Source organism: Mobula birostris, chromosome 8, assembly GCF_030028105.1.
Source record: "Mobula birostris isolate sMobBir1 chromosome 8, sMobBir1.hap1, whole genome shotgun sequence".
NCBI classification, from domain to species: domain Eukaryota; kingdom Metazoa; phylum Chordata; class Chondrichthyes; order Myliobatiformes; family Myliobatidae; genus Mobula; species Mobula birostris.
The window spans coordinates 47,766,329-47,788,377 of NC_092377.1; the positions used below are offsets into that span (position 1 = coordinate 47,766,329).

The 22,049-nt window shown below is 40.6% G+C and overlaps 1 protein-coding gene across 1 annotated transcript in view; it reads right to left on the reverse strand.

The window, feature by feature from the left end:
* Window positions 1-22,049, reverse strand: part of cenpf (centromere protein F) — a 65,653-nt gene that overhangs the window by 32,378 nt on the left and 11,226 nt on the right. Inside the window, exons 4-11 of the mRNA XM_072265125.1 lie at window positions 17,156-17,268; window positions 15,852-15,943; window positions 11,779-12,067; window positions 9,243-9,445; window positions 6,290-6,415; window positions 3,759-3,887; window positions 2,929-3,051; window positions 847-982 (exon numbers count right to left, since the gene is read on the reverse strand). Coding sequence (XP_072121226.1) covers window positions 847-982; window positions 2,929-3,051; window positions 3,759-3,887; window positions 6,290-6,415; window positions 9,243-9,445; window positions 11,779-12,067; window positions 15,852-15,943; window positions 17,156-17,268 — 1,211 coding nt within the window. The remainder of the gene's footprint in view (window positions 1-846; window positions 983-2,928; window positions 3,052-3,758; window positions 3,888-6,289; window positions 6,416-9,242; window positions 9,446-11,778; window positions 12,068-15,851; window positions 15,944-17,155; window positions 17,269-22,049) is intronic.

The window sequence follows — 22,049 nt, forward strand, 5'->3', positions numbered from 1 at the left end:
TGAAGACCAACTATCAAGTATCCCCCATTACTGTTCATTATCATGCCTTTTAGGAAATGAAGGATTCATTATATTAATTTTCCTCCCTTCGTTTTCAGGAAATGCTTGGCTTCCAATGTCATGAAGCTCAGCAAAGGATAACAGGATAAACTGCAGGCATTCTACTAAAGTTTGCAATGACATTCTTTAATAGTAGGAACTCTAGGAGATTCTTAGTTTAGGTACAAAAATAAGTGCTATTGACATAATGCTGCAATTATAAGGGTCAAGAATGTTGAACGTCGAATTTGTCGGGGTGAATGATTTGTTTTTGTTGTACTGCAGATTACGGTCTCTTTGTGGGCTTTGCTATTGCTTGCTTGGTGAGATTTTAACTCAATAAGGAGGTCCGGATAAAGCCCTAAGAAACACTTGGGCAGTCAAAATCACATCTGAATAATCTGTTTCTCAGCTGGTGATTTTTATTTTTAATTTTATTCCCACCATCAGAAGGAATCTACCATTTTAGATTTCCATATGTCAGAAGGTACAGATGTTGGCCATGAAATTATGACAGTCAACTCTATGGGGAATCACTGTAAAACATTCACTGTCATGGAAACCAATCAAATTCCAACAATGCAAGGAAAGACTGGTCATCATTTAAATAATTATGCAATCATAGTCCCTCAGCTGGACATCTTCTTTGTGGAATTTCACGGCAGTGGATTGAATGTTCTCTTACAAAAACAAGTTCTTAAAACATTTGTTCATAAAATAAACCAGAATTGGAATGGATTAAGTTAATATTTTTTCTTGACCTTGGTGAATATTACTGAGTTAGTATTTAAAAAGTAAAAGCTTTACTTTTCAAGTCTTCACCATAAGTGCTGGCACGGCTAAACTCCTGTTTGGTCTTCTGTAATTCATTTTCCAGTTTATGAACTTGTGTAAAATTCTGCTGAAGCTGATTTCTAAGACCATCTCTTTCTTCCTGAACATCCTGACAGAAGAAAATGGTTAAAGCTCATTTCTATATCAAATTTACAATTTTAAAAAAAACTGAAAATGGAATAGAATCATTTTGAATTGTACACCTCATTGCTGATACAAATTCTAAAAAAAATGGAAAATGAAAAATTCCAGATGCAACCAATCATTGCTCTGCATCTGTCCATTTCCCCCATTAAAAGCTTCACCCCTGCCACCTGGATGCTTGAGTAATTCATTTGAAGTACAAAGATACTGGAAATCCAAGCAAAAAGCAAAATGCCAGAAGCACTCAGCAGGCCAAGCAGCATCAATAAGGCAAAAAAGACAGTCAATGTTTCAAGTGAAGACCCAATTCATCAGAGCTGGGTAATTGTATGTATATTAAAACTGCCAAGTGTGTGTCTTGTCTGTATCCGTCCAGGAGACGGTGGTGGGAGGGGAAGATGCTTTACTTTTTTCCCTGCTCTGATGAAAGTCCCTTCACTGAAAGGTGGCTCTGTTTCTCTTCCCAGTGATGCTTCCAGCATTTTGCTTTTAGGAATGCATTCCTAAAGAACTTCCGATTACAGTGGATTCTGGCTAATTGGGCCATCGGTTAATCAGTGCAGCTGCTTATCTGGGGCAATCCTTAAAGAACAAAAACTAATCAAAAACATAGCCAGGATTCCCTTCATTTATCTGAGACACTATGCTGCTTAGCTGGGACAGGAGACTGCTGCCAAACAGTTTCTAACTAGTATCAGTCACGTGCACCTGTATGGTTATTGGACACTACACTGTGCTTAGAACAAAGTTTTTAAATTGCAACAGTTGCAAGCGTTTGTGTTCAAAAATTAATGATTTTTATTACTGCTACTTGACAAGAAATAAACTATTCAAACTGCTTTGTTCAATGCATGCTTCAAGCATTCAAGCTTGGAGATGCCAGAAACAGCTGGGAGTGAAAATGAAACAATTTTACTACTTCAACAAGTTAGGAAAACTACGAAAAATTTGAAGGTATCGCCAATCATCTTGAATGTTACAATGAAAATGAACATTTGGAAGACATAATCACCAAAAGCATTGTATGATATGAAGGCAGTCTATTATCTGCACTGGGCATTTGTGCTGATCTTGTCAATTTAGTCTATCAAAAGAATATAGCAGTGTTCACTAGATGAATTCCTCCATCAATAAATATTAGGAACTAATAGAGTTTCATCGTACTGTGGTAGTATTATTAATGATGTTCTAATTTATTTTGTATTTCATTTAACTACATAATTTATTACTCAGTTAAACAATAGTTTGACTTTTGTTTTATACCTTTTAACTATTTCCATAGAATGTCAGCTAATTAGAGCAGCAACTTAATTGGGCCAAAGTGTACTAATCCCCTTTTCCACAAAATTATTCATTGTTCATATTAAATTCAACTTTCAACTATGTGCCCTGTAACACCAACTGGCTGTCACCACCCCTTATACAAAATTTAAGAAGAATCTTTCAGAGTCACTTCCACTCTAAAATGGATCCCTTCTCCCTATCACTCCCAATTGTCTTCAGATGAGCTCTCAAGTGTCAGCCCTCTTGTCCTCCACTACTGATCTCTGCTACTTTAGAATTCCCTTCCTGAACCTGTCCAGCTTCCCGCCTTGTTTCAAGTTGCCTAAATCCATTGATGGCTTTGTCCTTCATAATCTGCTTTCACTCATTATTTTATCCTTTTATGCATTACTAAAGGATGTTGCCCACATTAAAAACTCTATTGAATTGCAAGTCATTGTTGGTATACAAGATTTATTAAGTGTCAGTGATTTGGTCTTCCTCGCTTTTCAAATGTGGTTTATATCTCTATGCAAATGGCCATTCAATCAGGGAAAACCATTTGATGCTTAGAGAATTTGAGTTTTTAAAAAAAAATTACAAAGCAGAACTTCCAAGATATATTTTAAATAATTTACTAAATCTCACTTCAAGCTTTTTCTTCAGATCATTTTCCTTCGACTGATTTGCCTTTTGAATTTGATCTGATTGGCGTAATTGCTGCTTGATTTCATCCATTTCTTTTTCCAGTTTCTGTTTGCCTGCTGTTAACTGTAATCAAAAAAACATCAAAGTAAACAAGAGACATATAGTATAGTTTTTCCAAATGGAAATAGGTGTGTTCAAATTAAAATGGTAAGTTGGTTTATCATTGTTGTATGTATTAACCTACAGTGAAAAACTGTTTTTCATGCCACCCATACCGATTATCTCATTACACAGTGCATTGAGGTAGAACAAGATCAAACAATAACATTGCAGAAAAGAGTGAGCAGCTACAGAGAAAGTACAGTGTAGGCAAACAAAGTGCATGCTCATATTGAGATGGATTGAGAGGCCAGGAGTCCATTTCATTGTAGTAGGGATCACTTAATGGTCTTATAACAGCAGTAGACAAGCTGTCGTTGATCCTAGTGGTATGTGCTTTTATGTTTTTGCATCTTATGCCCAGTGGAGGGGGATAAATGCCAGAGAGTCTGGGGTGGGTGGGGTCTTTAATTATGTTTGCTGCAGTGCTTTAACCGAGGCAGCAAGAAATGTTGACAAATTCTAGTGCATCGTGCCTTTTGGGTCCGAAGTTTATCTATTGTGTGAATAGGAGTAAACGTTGGCTTTATTGTGTAACGAGAATAATTTATCATACATGCTTAGTAGGTCACAATTGGGCTGGAGAGTTCAAATCAGTAATTAATTCAAAAATTGCAATTGTATCCATCAACAAGACTTGAACCAATAACTTTAAATCCAAAAGTACATACTTTATCAACATCTAACTGCAGAACATTGTAGTCTTTTTTAGCTTGTTGCAATTCCTGGTTCAGTTTATTTTTTGTCTGGATGAATTGTTGATCTAGGCTTCTTAGAGAGTGCTGATGATGAGAAATTTCCTGCAGAGTAAAAAATAACACTTGCAATTTCAAATACTAAATATCAAAGGGATGAACAGTGCTTGCATGCAGATAAACAAGCTGTAAATATTTACATTCAAAATTCCGAATTTTCCCACATTATACTGACTCAGTCTTCACAAAAGCTTCTTTTTCACATGTAGTGAGATACTGAGAGGTGCTCCACTCTACTTGTCGCAGACAGGAATTTAACATACACCAAAAGACTAAAGTAGGAACATAAATTCTGCACCACAATCAACAATAATGGCATGACAGTGGCTGAAAATGAAGTGGGAAGAGTTATCACCCATTCTGTTAATCAGATCATTTATGCAATGCTGCAGAACTATTTTTGCACCACACACACACACACCATCTTCACCTCTCTCCCCTTCAGATAGCTTTGAGGCTTCAATCATTTTATTTCAACAGTAGCATAAAACTCACATTCCACCACACCAAAAATCTGTATTTGCATAACCCTATGACAATGTAATCCAATGTTAACTACATTCACTGAGAATTTATTAATAATATTAATTTTTAAAAAATATTTAAATAAGTACATAGTCCTTCCGGCAAGATGTCAGCACGGTTGATCGCAGCTGTTTCTAGTTATTATTATCCTTTTAAACATATTTTTTATGATCACAAGATCTTGCTGGACATTGGGAACTTAAAATACCACAGGTCTACCCCATCAGCTGCTCGTTGCTCGTTGGCAGAGAAAGTGAACATAGAAATCTACAGCACATTACAGGCCCTTCAACCCACAATGTTGTGCCAACTATGTAACCTACTCTAGAAACTGCCTAGAATTTCCCTATTGCATTGCCCTCTATTTTTCTAAGCTCCATGTACCTATCCAAGAGTCTCTTAAAAGACCCTGTAGTATCCCCCCTCACCACCTTTGCTGGCAGTGCATCTGCGCACCCACCACTCTCTGCATGAAAAACTTACCTCTGACATTCCCCCTTGTACCTACTTCCAAGCACCTTAAAACTATGCCCCCTCATGTTAGCTATTTCAGCCTCTGGAAAAAGCCTCTTGACATGATCAATACCTGTGAAAGCTGGACGGTGTGGATCGTGCTGCTGCCTGCGTCAGAGAGGCAGTAGAGGAGTCGGTGTGCAAAGGTAGTGTGCAGTCTAATAGCCAGTGATCATCTTAGTCACTTTCCTTGTGATTGCAAGACCCTGACGGCATTGTTAATGAGGAATATTGCAAGTCAAATTCACTGATTTGGATAGTAGGGGCGGACAATGGGGGAGCTGCACGGCCTCGGTCATAGCAAGGACTGGACCTCATCCCACAGTGTCGCCTGTTTACAGCCACCAGGAGAAAAGCATCAGAGTGGATGCGCTCCAGCAGAGGTGGTGTGGCGTGGCGTCCAAGCTGCATTTGGTGCTGCCCTCCCCCAGTGTTCACTCTGCAGAAGACAAGCTGTATTGTGTTCGACGGTAGATTTCTTCAACATTCATGGACTCAAGGACTTGGACTATGTTTTTTGTGTGACACTATTTTACTGATATTTTATACGTGCTCAATGTGCCTGTGCTGTGTTTCACTGTTGGTACTGTGTTTTACACTTTGGCCCTGGAATAATGCTGTTCACTTGGCTGAACTCATGGATATATGTATGGTTGAATGACAATTAAACTCACAATTGAAAATACTAGACCCCACAGTTAGACATATTATCTGAACATTCACACTGTATAATCAATCATAGTGCAAGTTTTTTGTAGTAAAATTCATGTAAATAGCTAACATCACATCACTGCAGCCACATATGAACAGCACAAATGAAATGTCATTTATTAACACAGCCCAAACAGGACACGTTTACCAATACCACAGGAGTTTTGTTTTCTCTCAAGAAACCGAACAGGGATAATGATGTGTCATTAACTCATGCCTCCTAACCACACTGGAGGCAGAATGCCAATCAAGTTGATTCTCATTTCCATGCGTGCTAATTGCACCTTTCAAGCTCGGTGCTGACTGGTGGCGTGAGCCCAGTGATTTATGCAATCAACTCTGGCTCAAGAGGCATGCAATATTTGGAGGTTACATCACTTTAATATACATTGAGAGATCTCAAAACAGGCTACATTTGATCACTTTTATCATTTATGATCACTACTGGTAGATGGCATGACACATTGGCCTCTTTGCCATCCAAACTTTAACAGAAATAACACCATTATGATAGCACACAAGAAAGCTGAATGAAATTCATCACAAGGTCTGGTCCTAAGTCACGTGCCAGTATAACTCACTGAAGTTGCTCAGTCTATGGCAACAACCTTCATATCAAATAAGAACATGTTTTTATTTGTGCAGCTTTTGTCTGCAATTATATTAATGCAACAGTTTTATAACTATATTTTGATTACCTCTTGGAATTCCTTTTCCTTGTCTTTCAACTTCTGCTCAACATTGCGCCGTGTACTCTCAGCATTTTGCCTGCAGCAAGTCAGCTCGTCTGACACCTGCTTTAGTTTTTGCTCAACCATTGCACACTAGAAAGAGTAGAGAGACATAGATATTTATATTATTTTGTAATTTATTTTGTCATTAACATTGTTTGTAATGCAAGAGAGAGCAAACTACAAAGTAATCTAAATTCATAAAGGACATCCATTATGTTTCTTTTAAATTGCTTTAAAAATTTTTGATGCTGGTAGAAAATGTTGACATTAATATAATTTCACAACTCTGTTCTGTAACTACTTTCAAACTGTCTCAGTTTTAAATCACGGCTAACCAATTTGCTTCAGGATTATATTATTTGGCTGTGGTACCACAAGATGTGTAAACAATTTACTACTGATTTACAATTTATTTCACCCCATGGGAAGCAATGTGTTTGCCAATTAATTTATTTCATGTTCTTGGATGCTCAGCTAACATTTTAAAAAAACAACTGGAAAACTCAGAATTGCAAAGCTAGATCCCACCATAGTCTACAAAGACTGCGGTGAAATAGAAAACAATTACTAGCCTCTTTCACAAAGTAGATAAGAAGTGAAAATATTTTGCATCCCAATTTCCGTTTTTAAAATATCTAAAAGTTCATGAATATCCATGGTTGGATTAAATGTGTTAAGCTCAACATTCCGTCCCCATTCTCTGTCCCTCAAGGATTCAGAGTACTTCAAAGATGCAAAAGATGGGTCATAAAACAAAGCCAAGAGGTAACTGGTTAATGAGGCAATAAAGGATTTTTATAGGTAGAAAAGTGTTTTCATTTGGCAAAGGCTAGATGGACTTGGGCCAAGGATTTCAAATTAGAGACCAGGACTGGAGGGAGGCGAATGTTGTCTCCTTGTTCAAAAAAGCTAGTAGGGATATTCCGGGTAATTATAGACCAGTGAGCCTTACGTCTGTGGTGGGAAAGCTGTTGGAAAAGATTCTTAGAGATAGGATCTATGGGCATTTAGAGAATCATGGTCTGATCAAGGACAGTCAGCATGGCTTTGTGAAGGGCAGATCGTGTCTAACAAGCCTGATAGAGTTCTTTGAGGAGGTGAGCAGGCATATAGATGAGGGTAGTGCAGTGGATGTGATCTATATGGATTTTAGTAAGGCATTTGACAAGGTTCCACATGGTAGGCTTATTCAGAAAGTCAGAAGGCATGAGATCCAGGGAAGTTTGGCCAGGTGGATTCAGAATTGGCTTGCCTGCAGAAGGCAGAGAGTGGTGGTGGAGGGAGTACAATCAGATTGGAGGATTGTGACTAGTGGTGTCCCACAAGGATCTGTTCTGGGACCTCTACTTTTCATGATTTTTATTAATGACCTGGATGTGGGGGTAGAAGGGTGGGTTGGCAAGTTTGCAGACGGCACAAAGGTTGGTGGTGTTGGGGATAGTGTAGAGGATTGTTGAAGATTGTAGGGAGACATTGATAGGATGCAGAAGTGGACTGAGAAGAGGCAGATGGAGTTCCACCTGGAGAAGTGTGAGGTGGTACACTTTGGAAGGAGAAACGCCAAGGCAGAGTACAAAGTAAATGGCAGGATACTTGGTAGTGTGGAGGAGCAGAAGGATCTCGGGGTACATGTCCACAGATCCCTGAAAGTTGCCTCACAGGTAGATAGGGTAGTTAAGAAAGCTTATGGGGTGTTAACTTTCATAAGTCGAGGGATAGAGTTTAAGAGTCGCGATGTAATGCTGCAGCTCTATAAAAGTCTGGTTAGGCCACACTTGGAGTACTGTGTCCAGTTCTGGTCGCCTCACTATAGGAAGGATGTGGAAGCATTGGAAAGGGTACAGAGGAGAGGTACCAGAATGCTGCCTGGATTAGAGTATGCATTATGATCAGAGACTAAGGGAGCTAGGGCTTTACTCTTTGGAGAGAAGGAGGATGAGAGGAGACATGATAGAGGTGCACAAGATATTAAGAGGAATAGATAGAGTGGATAGCCAGCGCCTCTTCCCCAGGGCACCATTGCTCAATACAAGAGGACATGGCTTTAAGGTAAGGGGTGGGAAGTTCAAGGGGGATATTAGAGGAAGGTTTTTTACTCAGAGAGTGGTTGGTGCATGGAATGCACTGCCTGAGTCAGTGGTGGAGGCAGATACACTAGTGAAGTTTAAGATACTACTACACAGGTATATGGAGGAATTTAAGGTGGGGGCTTATATGGGAGGCAGGGTTTGAGGGTCGGCACAACATTGTGGGCCAAAGGGCCTGTACCGTGCTATACTATTCTATGTTCTATGTAAATACAAGATAGTTTCTAATACATCTGATGAAGATTTCAGGGAAAAAAACCATTTACACAATAAGTGGTAAGAACAGTCAAATGGAGTAGAGTCTGAGCTCAGAGTATCTGAGACAATTAGTATAGGTTCTGAATGACCCCGAGGCAGGTACAAGTTTATTTTAATGAAATGAAACGAAACATGTTTCTATCTGCCATTTGGATTGGATATAGATGTTACAAATATAAACCCAAGACATCAAAATTGTTTAACAATGTATATTACAGTAAAGCATAGTAAATCACTGGGGCAGTATGGTAGCGTAGTGGTTAGTACATTGTTTTACAATGCTAGCGACCAGGGTTCAACTTCCACTGTTGTCCAGTACATTCTTCCCATAACCATGTGGGTTTCCTACATATGCTCTGGGTTCCTCCCACATTCCAAAGATGTATGGGCAAAATTAAATTAAAATTAGTTATTTCAAAAATGTACATCGAAAGTAAACTTTAAAGATTGAATAAAAATATACCAACAAGAGACAGTCATGTCACAGAATAGAGAATATTTGTATCCAAGCCCAAAATGCTGACAAATTAGGAATTTAAGCAAATAATGTAAATTACTTTGCCCCATCATACCTTGGCATTGCTTTGTTCATACTGTGTAGTCACTTTGGTCAATTCTTCACGGCTCTTAGTCAGTTTGCGTTCTTTCTCTGAAAGCTCCGTTTTAGCTTTCTCAAACTGGAATTGAATTTCATGAAGCTTGCTCATATGATTTTTCACTTCTTTCTCCTGAGCTTCAAGTCGAAGTTCCAGATCCAAAACTTTGGTTTGCAGTTCTTCAATTAAAAATAAGACCCTCTCATCACAATTGTATATTAGATACTACCATACCAAAAAGAAGAAAATGGTTAACATTGTTAAGGCATGTGAAATATTTAACTGAAGAGAAAGTAACGCTATACTTCCACCTTAATCCATTAACAAGAATTCTTAATTTGCATTACTTTATGCCACGCTTAAGAGAAGCGCAGGAGAACAATTTTTATTACACTTATGTGCCCAAAAGTCTTTTAAGTGACCCTATTGTATCAGCCTCTACCATATGTCCAGCAGTGTGTTCCATGCACCCACCTCTGGGTAAAAACAAAAGCCTACCTTTGACATCACCCTTAAACTTACTCCATCCACCTTGAATGGATGTCCTGTAGTATTGGCTATTGCGGCCCTCGGAAAAAGATAATGGCTGTCCACTATCCACGCCTCATCCTCCAGTGCAACAAAGAGAAAATTTCTCGTCGCAGAAACCTTCCTCATAAGACACGATCAGTAATCACAGCATTATCCTGATAAACCTTCTCTGCACCACCTCTGAGGCTTCCACATCCTTCCTAGAATGAGGTGACCAGAACTGAAAACAATACTTTAAGTGTGGTCTTATAGAGCTGAACTATTACCCCATGGCTCTTGAACTCAATCCCCCAACTAATGAAGACCAGCGCACCACACAACTTCTTAACCAGCCTATCAACTTGTGGATCAACAAGTTCCTCCACCTCAATTCGTACCTCAAGGTCCTTCTGCTCATCCACACTGCTGGGAATCCTATTTTCAACTGACGTCCAAGAAGATATTTGGTTACTAGACAAAATTTACCAATTAGCAATTTATTAATAAAACAAATGCTAAAAATACTCTTATACAGTGTTTCTAATAAACTTGGACTCAGCATACATTGCTGCATCAGGATAAATCAATTCTAATTTTTAGCTGGCTATGTTACCAATGATTGAAGCAACAGAACTTGATGAATTTGGAAATTCTGCAAAATATCATCACAATTCCAATTTGCAAGAATTTTAAAAATAAGTCCATGTTCACTGTGCATAGTCTTCAAGCTACAGTAAAACTGAGAAACCAGCAACCTTTGGTGGTGCAGGATTAGATTTTCTTTACCATTGAATGTTACTCCTAATGAATTCCCCAGAGCATATACTTCGATTCTTTTCACATTCTACATTGTGATATAATATATTTATCACTTATCTGGTGTGTTTAAAAAAGATCAGGAAGTACCAGCTGAGTTTCAGCTTGTATGTTCAGTTTATCAAAGTAAACTGAAGCAAAAATAGGAAAACAGATTATTATCTGAATGGTGGCCGATTAGGAAAAGGGGAGGTGCAACGAGACCTGGGTGTCATTCTACACCAGTCATTGAAAGTGGGCATGCAGGTACAGCAGGCGGTGAAAAAGGCGAATGGTATGCTGGCATTTATAGCGAGAGGATTGGAGTACAGGAGCAGGGAGGTACTACTGCAGTTGTACAAGGCCTTGATGAGACCACATCTGGAGTATTGTGTGCAGTTTTGGTCCCCTAATCTGAGGGAAAGACATCCTTGCCATAGAGGGAGTACAAAGAAGGTTCACCAGATTGATTCCTGGGATGGCAGGACTTTCATATGAAGAGAGACTGAATGAACTGGGCTTGTACTCATTGGAATTTAGAAGATTGAGGGGGGATCTGATTGAAACGTATAAGATCCTAAAGGGATTGGACAGGCTAGATGCAGGAAGATTATTCCCGATGTTGGGGAAGTCCAGAACGAGGGGCCACAGTCTGAGGATAGAGGGGAAGCCTTTTAGGACCGAGATTAGGAAAAACTTCTTCACACAGAGAGTGGTGAATCTGTGGAATTCTCTGCCACAGGAAACAGTTGAGGCCAGTTCATTGGCTATATTTAAGAGGGAGTTAGATATGGCCCTTGTGGCTACGGGGGTCAGGGGGTATGGAGGGAAGGCTGGGGCGGGGTTCTGAGTTGGATGATCAGCCATGATCATAATAAATGGCGGTGCAGGCTCGAAGGGCCGAATGGCCTACTCCTGCACCTATTTTCTATGTTTCTATGTTTCATACAAGTACTCCCAACCCTTGCTGTGGCCGCAAACCTATCCATACCCTCAACTCCCCAGTGTTCCTGACATCCAACCCCAACTCTGGCTATACTCTGGATTAATGAGTATCAAGATTGCTTTGAGAATTCTGAAAAATGAATAGAATCTTGCTGTACTTTACTGTATATGCATAAAGATCCAGGAAGCAGTTCCCCTTTCATAATAGGAATTTCCTAATGATTCATTGTGAGAAATTTTTATTCTGCGATCACTACACTACCTTGATTTTGTAGTTTCAGCTGTTCCTCCTGCTTGGAGCTATCCGTGTTGTTATTAAGCCATCCTATGGAACGGTTTCCCCTTTGCAAAGACTTGGGATAGTGCTTGAAGGGAGTTTCTTCCTGTTCCCATTGAAGATTCATGGCAACACCCTTTAATGGGGTCTCCAGTGAATGCGAGGCATGCTGACTTGGAGTTTGATCTTGTTGCCATGGAAACACAGATGAAGCCGATCGCTGCCGTGCAATATTCCGCTGGCTAATAGTATTCTGATGTTGCGTTTGATTGAACTACAAAATTCAAGAAAAGATTTTAAAAACTAAGGAGTTTTCTTTTTAATGTTTCAAAACAACTTAGTGCATTAAGCCTAAATTGAGAATGCCCTTTCCATATAGGAACTTTTGTTTCTACAACATAATGGTTATCAGTTCCATAACTTATCTGTTAAGGATGTGAAATAGGGCTTCATTTGGAAACTTATAGTATGTGGAGGCATCTATGGTCCAATGGTGATACAAACATAGCTCCCATGAGCAGGATAACCGGATAACCATTGCCAAATCTTGGTTATCAGAAGTATGAAACCATGTATGAGATACTACCTTATACAAGTCTGTAGTGTGACTTATGGTGATCTAAAAACATCTTTAGAAAAAAAAATGGGAGATTATGCAAAGGCAGAATAGGAACTGAAGGACACAAGTTGCGCAAGATCAAGCCATGAACAAACATTTCTCACTTTCAAACAATTTGATTCTAAAAAATTGTCAACCACCAGCTCTAACCCTTTAAAGAAAAACTTCCATATTTCATTTCACTTGATGAATATTCATCTCCAATTCCTTTAAATCGTTTAATCCACTGTGTGGCAGGATTCTGCTCTAATTCCATTGACAAATTCACAGATGACACCACCATTGTGGGCCAGATCTCAAACAATGACAAGACAAGAGTGAACAAAGGCGATAGAGAGCCTAGTGTTAAGACAACAAACTGTCCCTCAAATGTCAACAAATAAAAGAGCTGGCCATTGACTTCAGGAAGTGGGGTGAAGCACAGGCCCCCGTACATATCAATGATGCAGGTTTATAGCTTCAAATTCTTCGCTATAAATATTACAAATAGCTTATCCTAGTCAACCACACAGACACTCGGGTCAAGCAAGCACACCAATACCCCTAATTCCTCAGAGGGCTAATGAAATATGGCATGTCCCTGATAATCCTCATTAATTTTTATAGATATACCATGGACAACATTCAATCTGGATACAGAGGTTGGTATAGCAACTGCTCAGCCCAAAACATGAAGAAATTGCAGAGTTGTGATTGCAGCCCACTCTACCATGAAAACAGAAAAGCAGCATCCATCATCAAGGATCCTTACCACCCAGGACATGCTCTCTTCTCACTGCTGCCATCAAGAAGGTGGTACAGGAGCCTTGGGACTCATGCCACCAGGTTCAGAAGTAGTTATTACGCCTCAACCAATAGACTCTTGAATCAAAGGGGATCATTTCACCCGACTTCACTTGGCCCATCATTGAAATGTTCCCACAACCAAAGGACTCGGACTCTTCATCTCATGCTCTTGATATTTATTACTTATTTATTTATTTATTATGATTATTATTTCTTCCTTTTTGAATTTGCACAGTGTGTTGTCCTCTGCACTCCGGCTGAACATCCAAGTCGGGTGGTCTTTCGTTGATTCTGTTATGGTTATTAATCTATGGATTTACTGAGTATGCTCGCAAGAAAATGAACCTCGGAGTTGTATATGATGACATATACGCATGTACTTTGATAATAAATTTACTTTGAACATTGAAACCAGCCTGCTCTCAGTTGAATCCTGTCTACACCAATTTCCTAAAGAAGCCAATATATTCAAAAGCCCATCTCTTTTTTCCCCCCTTCCATGAGTCAGAAGATACAAAAGCTTGTAAACACTCACCATCAGGCTTAAGGACAACATCTATCCTGCCACTGAGAGACTCTTGAATGGACCTCTTTTATGATAAAGATAAACTCTTGCACCTTACACCTTATTTGCCTACCTGCACTGCACTTTTCTGCAACTTTAACACTATATTCTGTTTTGTTTTTCCCCCTCTGTATTAGCTCAATATACTGATGTTTGGAAAGTATGTAAAACGCAGTGTTTCTATTGTTCCTTGGTATATGTGCCAATAAAGCTTCAATTTCCGATTCTCTTAAAAACTAAATTTTACCCTCTACATAAATTCTGACTTACTGACAACCCCATTATCACCCCCGATCTCTCTATTCCTACACTATCAATCAGGTGAAGACACGACTCATTATTTCCTCTTATCCCTCACCAACCATATTCCTCCCCATCACCGCAAGCCTCACTCCTTTAATTATCTGTACATGGTGCACCTCAAATCTAAAGAGCATACAACTGCCTGAATGCCTAACATTTGACATTCCATTTTCCATAATACATCTGCAGCCATTCACTTACTTAGCTATTACTGTTTAGGAAAAGGTAATATCAGTTTTTTAAAATGTACCTGACCTTGTGTCTGTAGATGATGTCAACAGGATGCACAAAACAGATAAGCAAAAGTAGCTATGAAGATCAATTTGCATTCTATGTGCTGATTCATCACCACCTTTGATTCATTCAACAACAGTGGCGTCATCTGCAAACTTGAATATGGCATTCGAGCTGTGTCTAGCCACACAATCATAATTGTAAAGCGAGTAGAGCAGGGCTAAGCACAGAGCCTGGTGGTGCTGACAGTATGTGTGGAGCAGATATTACCAATCCATGCTAGCTAGAGTCTACCAGTGAGGAAATAGAGTGCCCAGCTGCATAGACAAGAAGCAAAGCCCAAGTGTCGGGGCTTTGTGATAAGTTGAGGGAATGAAAATGTTGAATGCTGAGCTGTAGTCAATGAACAACATCCTGATTTATACAATTTCTTTATCCAGGTGTCTAAGAGCTGAGTGGAGAACCAATGAAATAGCATCTGCTGTTGACAGCTTATGATGTCAGGCAAATTGGAATGGATCCAGGATGTTCCTCATGCAGGAGTTGATAGACTTCCTGTCTAACCTCGCAAAGCACCTCATCACAGTGGATCTAATTGCTTCTGATTCCAGCACTGATGGCTGTTTCTTAACCCTGATCATCTCTCTAAACCTGTCAATCTTATAAAGCTGCTCCTTCAAACCTAGTCCAGCAAGGTTGGTGATCAATTCTGACAATGCCTTGTGTGGGTCAATTATAAAAGTAGAAAATATTGAAAATACTGTTTGGCTGCTGCATCACATTGGAAACTGCAGCAGACAATCATCTGATTACAAATGTTGGCTGAGTGTGAAAAGAGAAAACCATCCTAATTCTGGGCAAGGAGTTGTGGGTTTTCTGTAGTGAATGGAGCAAATGCCGTTGAGAGCCATGTCAACAGTGGTAGGTGGGAAACCACATCCAATGGAGCAATAAGACACATCATACCGCTGGGGAGGAAGGGTTGCATTGTCAGAACCGATCTGACAGAGGTGGAGAAACTCAGAGTCCTTTATAGGAATTAGGTTGGAAGAAAGTATAGAAAAGGTACTTAAGAGTGTATGTTGACTTGGAATGGACACTGATTGTTAACCTGTCCTCTGAGGAGATAGAAAAGGGAAGAGTCAAAGTGAAACAGGTGAAGCTGAGAGCAAGTGTAACCTGGTACCAAGCGCAATCAAACTCTGGCATTCTTAATAATGTTGTTCATAATAAGCATGTTGGGACAATTTGCTATGTTAAAGCAACTCCATAAATGCAAATTGTTATTGTTGCAATTTGCCTTTAAGAGCAGCTTGAACTACACATATTTGACAAATCATCTAGAATGCACTGTCTGTCAGGGTAGTGAAGGCAGATTCAATTGTGGCTTTCGTGGAGGAAATTCTTTTTCACTTTTCCGCTTAAGTGAACAGGAAAAGAAAATTAGAGTGTGTAATGTGGAAAGATTCATGTTACGTGTAGAGCCTCCCCACCACTTACTAGAGCTGCACTGCCAGCATATTGTCTTTAGAGGCCAAAGACTCATCTCACCTTGGCCTGAATTATTTTTAATTCTGTTTCCAGTCGACTTCTTTCTTCCACTTCTTTGTTATATTTTTCCTGCATTTCCTCTAGTTTAGAGTCTGGAAAATAATTAACAAATTAATTAATGTCAAACAGTCTGTTCCAACTTTCCTTCTCAAATGCAGAGGAAAGTATTAAAGCCTTTTGGTGCAATGTGCAAGATAAGCAACCATCAACTTATTGTGGATTTTTTTGTTTAAAAATGTACAACTCACTTTCCCAATAAAACACAGAACAGGAGATATTACCCAGAGCAACACTGGTATTACAATTATCTTGCAATCAGCAGAATGGAACACATGTTCAATAACTATCAGAAGCCAATGTGCTTCTTATAACCCAATACAAACACTTATATTTAAACACAGGAAAATCTGCAGATGCTGGAAATCCAAAGCAACGCACACAAATGCTGGAGCAACTCAGCAGGCCAGGCAGCATCTATAGAAAAGAGTAAACTGTCGATATTTCAGGTCAAGACCCTTCATCAGAACTGAAGAACTCTTAATGAAGGGGTCAAAACATTGACTGTTTACTCTTTTCCATAGATGTTGCCTGGCCTGCTGAGTTCCTTCAGCATTTTGTGCATGTTGATTATATTTAAAGATAGGTAATACTTGACTCTTCATGTTTATACCTGTAATCTGCATTTTATACTCTTTAATTATAATCTACATACATTGCCTCTCCTTATGATTTCTACTAAAATGTACTAATTCACACTTCTCTGTATTACGTTTCATCTGAAGAGTATATGCCTATTTTTGTTTACAGTCTTGTGTCCTTCTGAAGTCTGATACAGGTCAACTTTCACTAATCCAGCACCATTGGGACCTGAGGAGTGCCGGATTATCAAAGGAACCGGCTGACAGGTAATTGGATTAGTGAAGGTCGACCTGTACTATTTTCCTCATTTCACTCCACTTTCTAGTTTTGTGTAGTCTGTAGATCTTCAATATTTCCTCCTAAAAGTTTCAAACAGCCATTTATTAACTGCATTCCAGCACTAAGCCCCAGAGAGAGCTTCGGTGTACGATGCCGTTTTTCACCAAAAATCTCCGTTGTGTCTCATATTTGTCTCATGAATTGCTCTTTACACACTCCTTTCACTGTAATTTTTTTCCTAAATTAGTGTTTTCAAAAGCTTCCCCACCAAATGGCCTACAGATTTATTACCTTACTGGCTTTATTCTATTCTCCATTTCAGCCAGTGACTCAATATAATTTTCTGTATTAAAATCTTTACAATACTAAGATGTAAACAAGCTTACCAACAACATTTTTATTTGGTGTTATGGACCTTGAGCAATTCGTTTTCGGCGTTCCAGATGAACAATCTGCAGGCATTCCAGTTGCTTGGCATCGCTCAAGTTCAGACTTGCATCTATAAGCAGAAAAATACAGGTGTTCAATGACCATGTGCATTGTCTTTCCATTCGCAGAACCAGTAATGGTTAGCTTCATTTCAAAGGTAACAATAGGAGAAAACTTCAAATACCGCTCAACTTCAGTATGTATTGTTACGTACCCCGTAACTGGGTTGTCAAACCAGCAGAAATGGAACACTCGTTGGAGTCTGTGATTACTAGAAACTAATAAAGTTTTATTAACAAAAATAATACAGTACACTAACCGCAAGGATATAAATATAACAGATTAGCAATGATAATACACACATATACACAGAAATGGGGTAATAGGAATCAACCAAGCTCTGTCGCAGTCTAGGGGTAAAATGATCAGTCTTAAGGTGAAGCAGAGTTCAGTTCAGTCTAGTGCAGTTCGAAGTAATCGCTGTTGTTGTACCGTTGGGGGGAGAGAGAGGGGAGGGGGGAGAGACAGAGAGAGAGACACACACAAAACTTTCAATGCTTTCTGACCCCAATGTGGTCACCGACTGTGACACTTCTGTTCCGGATGCGACCGTTCTTCCGTGGTGAACCCGGCACCCAGGCAAGGGCGAACACACAACAGGTTCCCACCGGTCGTACCTTTACACCCTGTAAACCTCTGGCCGATTCCCACGAATTGGTCCTCCAACTCCCACCAACTTGTGGGGCACAATGCTCTTTTCAGGGTCTCATGGCATGTGTCCTGTGCCTTAGCAAACCCGCTATTTTTATCCTCTTGATGTGGTATCACCTGTCCATCAAACTTCACACTTCCTATTGTCTCAGCAGGATTGTTAATGAACAGTTCAGGTTCAAAGCAAACTGTCTGTGGCAGACGCCAACATCTGAATTATATGTCTCGCTTTCGTTATCTCTCTCTTCTCTCTTATTAGCATTTTGAATGGCTCTCCGTTGTCTCTCGTTATCTCTCTCACTAACATCATCCATTCTGCAGCTCTGCTTGGCTTCACACATGACAGTATGTAAGGGTTTCTCGTTTATGTTAACTGCTAAGGCTAATAAAATGGCTTCTCTGTAATGTTAACTGCTGAGGTAATGGGTTCTCTGTAGCAGCATAGGTACAGACATAGGTAGGTTATAGGTAGAGATAACGGGACTTTGGAATTCAGTTGCTAACCAATGGGCGAGATGTTATTCTTTCTTGTTTGAGTGAAAGCTGTTGGTTCTCGCGGGCTTTGAGCAGAAGACGTGAGGGGAATGAAGAGAGGAGACACGACTTGACAAGTCGGTGGGCTGCCTGACTCTCCAGGCTCCAGTGGAGGCCAAGGGTCGACGACGATCGAAGGAGGAATCAGCGAAGGAAAACAGTGAGCTCCAACGAATTGTGCACAAACTGGTTAAATAAATTCTTTATATTTTGCTCTCTACTAGTCTCATAGTCCAAGTAAGAGTTGTAAAATCTTACTTGTTTAACCGCATATTGTGTACTGTTTGTTATTTTGGGGTACTAATTTGACACAGGGGACACTTCACGCAGCATCCACCCAAACGGGTGATGGCCGGGCAGGGGGGGGTTACCACCCCTGAGATCATGCCACTAGGCAAAGCGAGTGTTACATGTGTAATCGCAATTTACATAAAGATGAGCCCTTTTTTGCTTAATGTTATTATTCACTTCCTGCACCTCTATTCCCTTGCGCTCAAAGTGAATGTAAAATATGTGGCTACTAATTTTATTTTAAGGCTAATGTAGCATCTCATTATTTAGAAGTTGCTCCTAAAGATGGCCTACATCGCCCTTACATTGGGATTCTATCACAACAGCAGAATAAATGAATGAAGAAACAACAAAAGGTCATCATGAATGGCCATTTCCTTCTTCCAACTTATTTTTGAGCTGAATACATCAACTTCTTCCTGTGATACAACTCCAATCTATCAGAGTAGGTTTCTTTGCCACATACATCATTGCAGCGGAGTTCATTGAAGCATTCACATGATGTGCTTTGGATGTGCCTCCACAGCTATCTGTGGCGGTGAGTTCTGCAGTCTGCCTTTGGGGTGGGGGTGGCAGGGGTGTCTGTTCTAGGAGGCATCCTTCTGTGCTGAGGCTGTGACCTCCAGTCCTAGACTTTCCCCACAGTGGAAACATCCTCATCACACCATCTCTGTCCAAGCCTTTCAATATTCAATAGGCTTCAACGAGATCTCCTTTGATCAAGTAATATAGGTGACAACAGGGCTTCACTTCCAGATGAGCTCGATGTCTTCTATGCTGGCTTTGTCCATAAAAACTTGAAGGAACCGTCACAAACTCCCACAGTCTCTGAGGCTGACGTGCGAGCATCCTTCAGTAAGGTGAACCCACGAGAAGCATCCGACCCAGACAAAGTACCTGGCCGAGTACTAATGACCTGTGCTGATCAAATGGCTGGACCATTCACTGAGATCTTTCGCCTCTAGCATCGGAGGTCTAAGGTACTCACCTGCGTCACGCAGGCTTCAATTATACTAGTACCGAAGAAGAACAGTGACCTGCCTCAGTGACTCATCCAGTAGCACTTACATCCACAGTGATGAACTGCTTTGAAAGGTTAGTGATGAAACATATCAACTCCTGCCTGAGAAGTGACTTGAATCTGCTCCAGTTTGCCTACTGAAGCAACAGGTCCACAGCAGATGCTGTCTCATTAGCTCTTCACTCAACCCTGGAACATCTGGACAACAGAGATGCATAAATCAGGTTGCTCCTTATCGACTATAGCTTGGCATTCAATACCATCATCTTCTCAAAACTAATCAATAAATTCCAAGACCTTGACCTCAATATCTCCTTGTGCAATTGGATCCTCAATTTCCTTCACTTTCAGAGCCCAGTCGGTTTGGATTGGCAACATCTCCTCCATGATTTCCATCAGCACAGGTGAACCACAACCTGTGTGCTTAACGCTTGCTCTATTCACTTTACATATACGACTGTGTGACTAAGCACAATGCCAATGCCACATTCAAGTTTGCTGACAACACCACCGTCATAGGCCGAATCAAAGGTAGTGATGAATCAGCATATAGGAGGGAGATTGAACACCTGCTGAGTAGTACCATAACAATAACCTCTTATTCAATGCCAGCAAAACCAAGGAACTGATTATTGACTTCAGGAGAAGGAAACCAGAGATCCATGAGTTAGTCCTCATCAGAGGATCAGTGGTAGAAAGGATCAGCATCTTTAAGTTCCTAGGTGTTATAATTTTGGAAGGATTTGTCCTCGGCCCAGCACGCAAGTACAATTATGAAGAAAGCCTCTGCTTACTCGGAGTTTACAAAGATTCACCATTGCATCTAAAACTTCAACAATCCTACAAGAAGTATCACCCCACTCCACTTTCTGTAGGAATCACTCTCTCCGAGATTCCCTTGTCCATTCATCCCTCCCTGCTGATCTCCTTCTAGGCACTCATCCCTGCAAGCAGGCTAAGTGCTACATCTACTCATACACCTCCTCTCTCTTCTTCAGTCAGGGCCCCAAACAGCCACCTTCCAGGTGTGGCAACTTTTCACCTGTGAACCTGCTGGGACCATCTGTTGTTGCCAGTGCTCCCTCATCTGCATTGCTGAGACCTCTAGTGGATTGGAGGATCACTTTGTCAAGCAGCTCTGCACCATCTGCCACAAGCAAGACTTTCCAATGGCCAAACATTTTAACTCCCATTACGACGTGTCGATCCATGGCACTCCTCTTGTGTAAGATGAGTCCACCCTCAGGGTGGAGGAGCAACACCTTAATTTCCGTCTGGGTAGCCTCCAACCCGATGCATGAATATTGATTTCTTCTTCCAGCAAACAAATTACATTCCCCCTACCCCAGTTCCTCTATTCCCCACTCTGATGTTTTCTTCTCACCTGCCTATTACATCCCCCGGGTCACTTCCTCCTATGATTCACTCTGCTCTCCTATCAGATTCTTTCTTCTCCAGCCCTAGACTTTTCCCACCCACCTGGCTTCATCTATCACCTTCTACCAGCCTCTTTTCCCTCCCCCCCCCCCATCGTTTTATTCTGACATCTTCCCCCTTCCTACTAAGTCCTGAAGAAGGTTCTTGGCCCGAAAGATTGATTATTTATCCAGTTCCATGGATGCTGTCTGACCCGCTGAGCTCCTCCAGCATTTTGTGTGTGTTGCTTTAGTAACGGATACAACCCAGTCCAACACAGGTAAAGTCCTCCCCACCACTGACAAAATCTTGACAACATGCTGTCACAGGAAAGCAGCATGCAGCATCAAAGACCCCCATCACCAAGGGCATGCTCTCTTCTTGCTGCTGTCATGAGGAAGGTGGTAGAAGAGCCTCAGGACTCACACCACCAGTTCAAGAACAGTTATTACACCTCTACCATCAGGCTCTTGAACCAAAGGGGATAACTTCACTTGCCCCATCATTGAAATGTTCCCACAATCTATGGACTCACTCTTAAGGACTCTTAGACCATAAGACCATAAGACAAAGGAGCAGAAGTAGGCCATTCGGCCCATTGAGTCTGCTCCACCATTTTATCATGAGCTGATCCATTCTCCTATTTAGTCCCACTCCCCTGCCTTCTCACCATAACCTTTGATGCCCTGGCTACTCAGATACCTATCAATCTCTGCCTTAAATACACCCAATGACTTGGCCTCCATTGCTGGCCGTGGCAACAAATTCCATAGATTCACCACCCTCTGACTAAAAAAATTTCTTCGCATTTCTGTTTTGAATGGACGCCCTTCAATCCTTAAGTCATGCCCTCTTGTACTAGACTCCCCCATCATGGG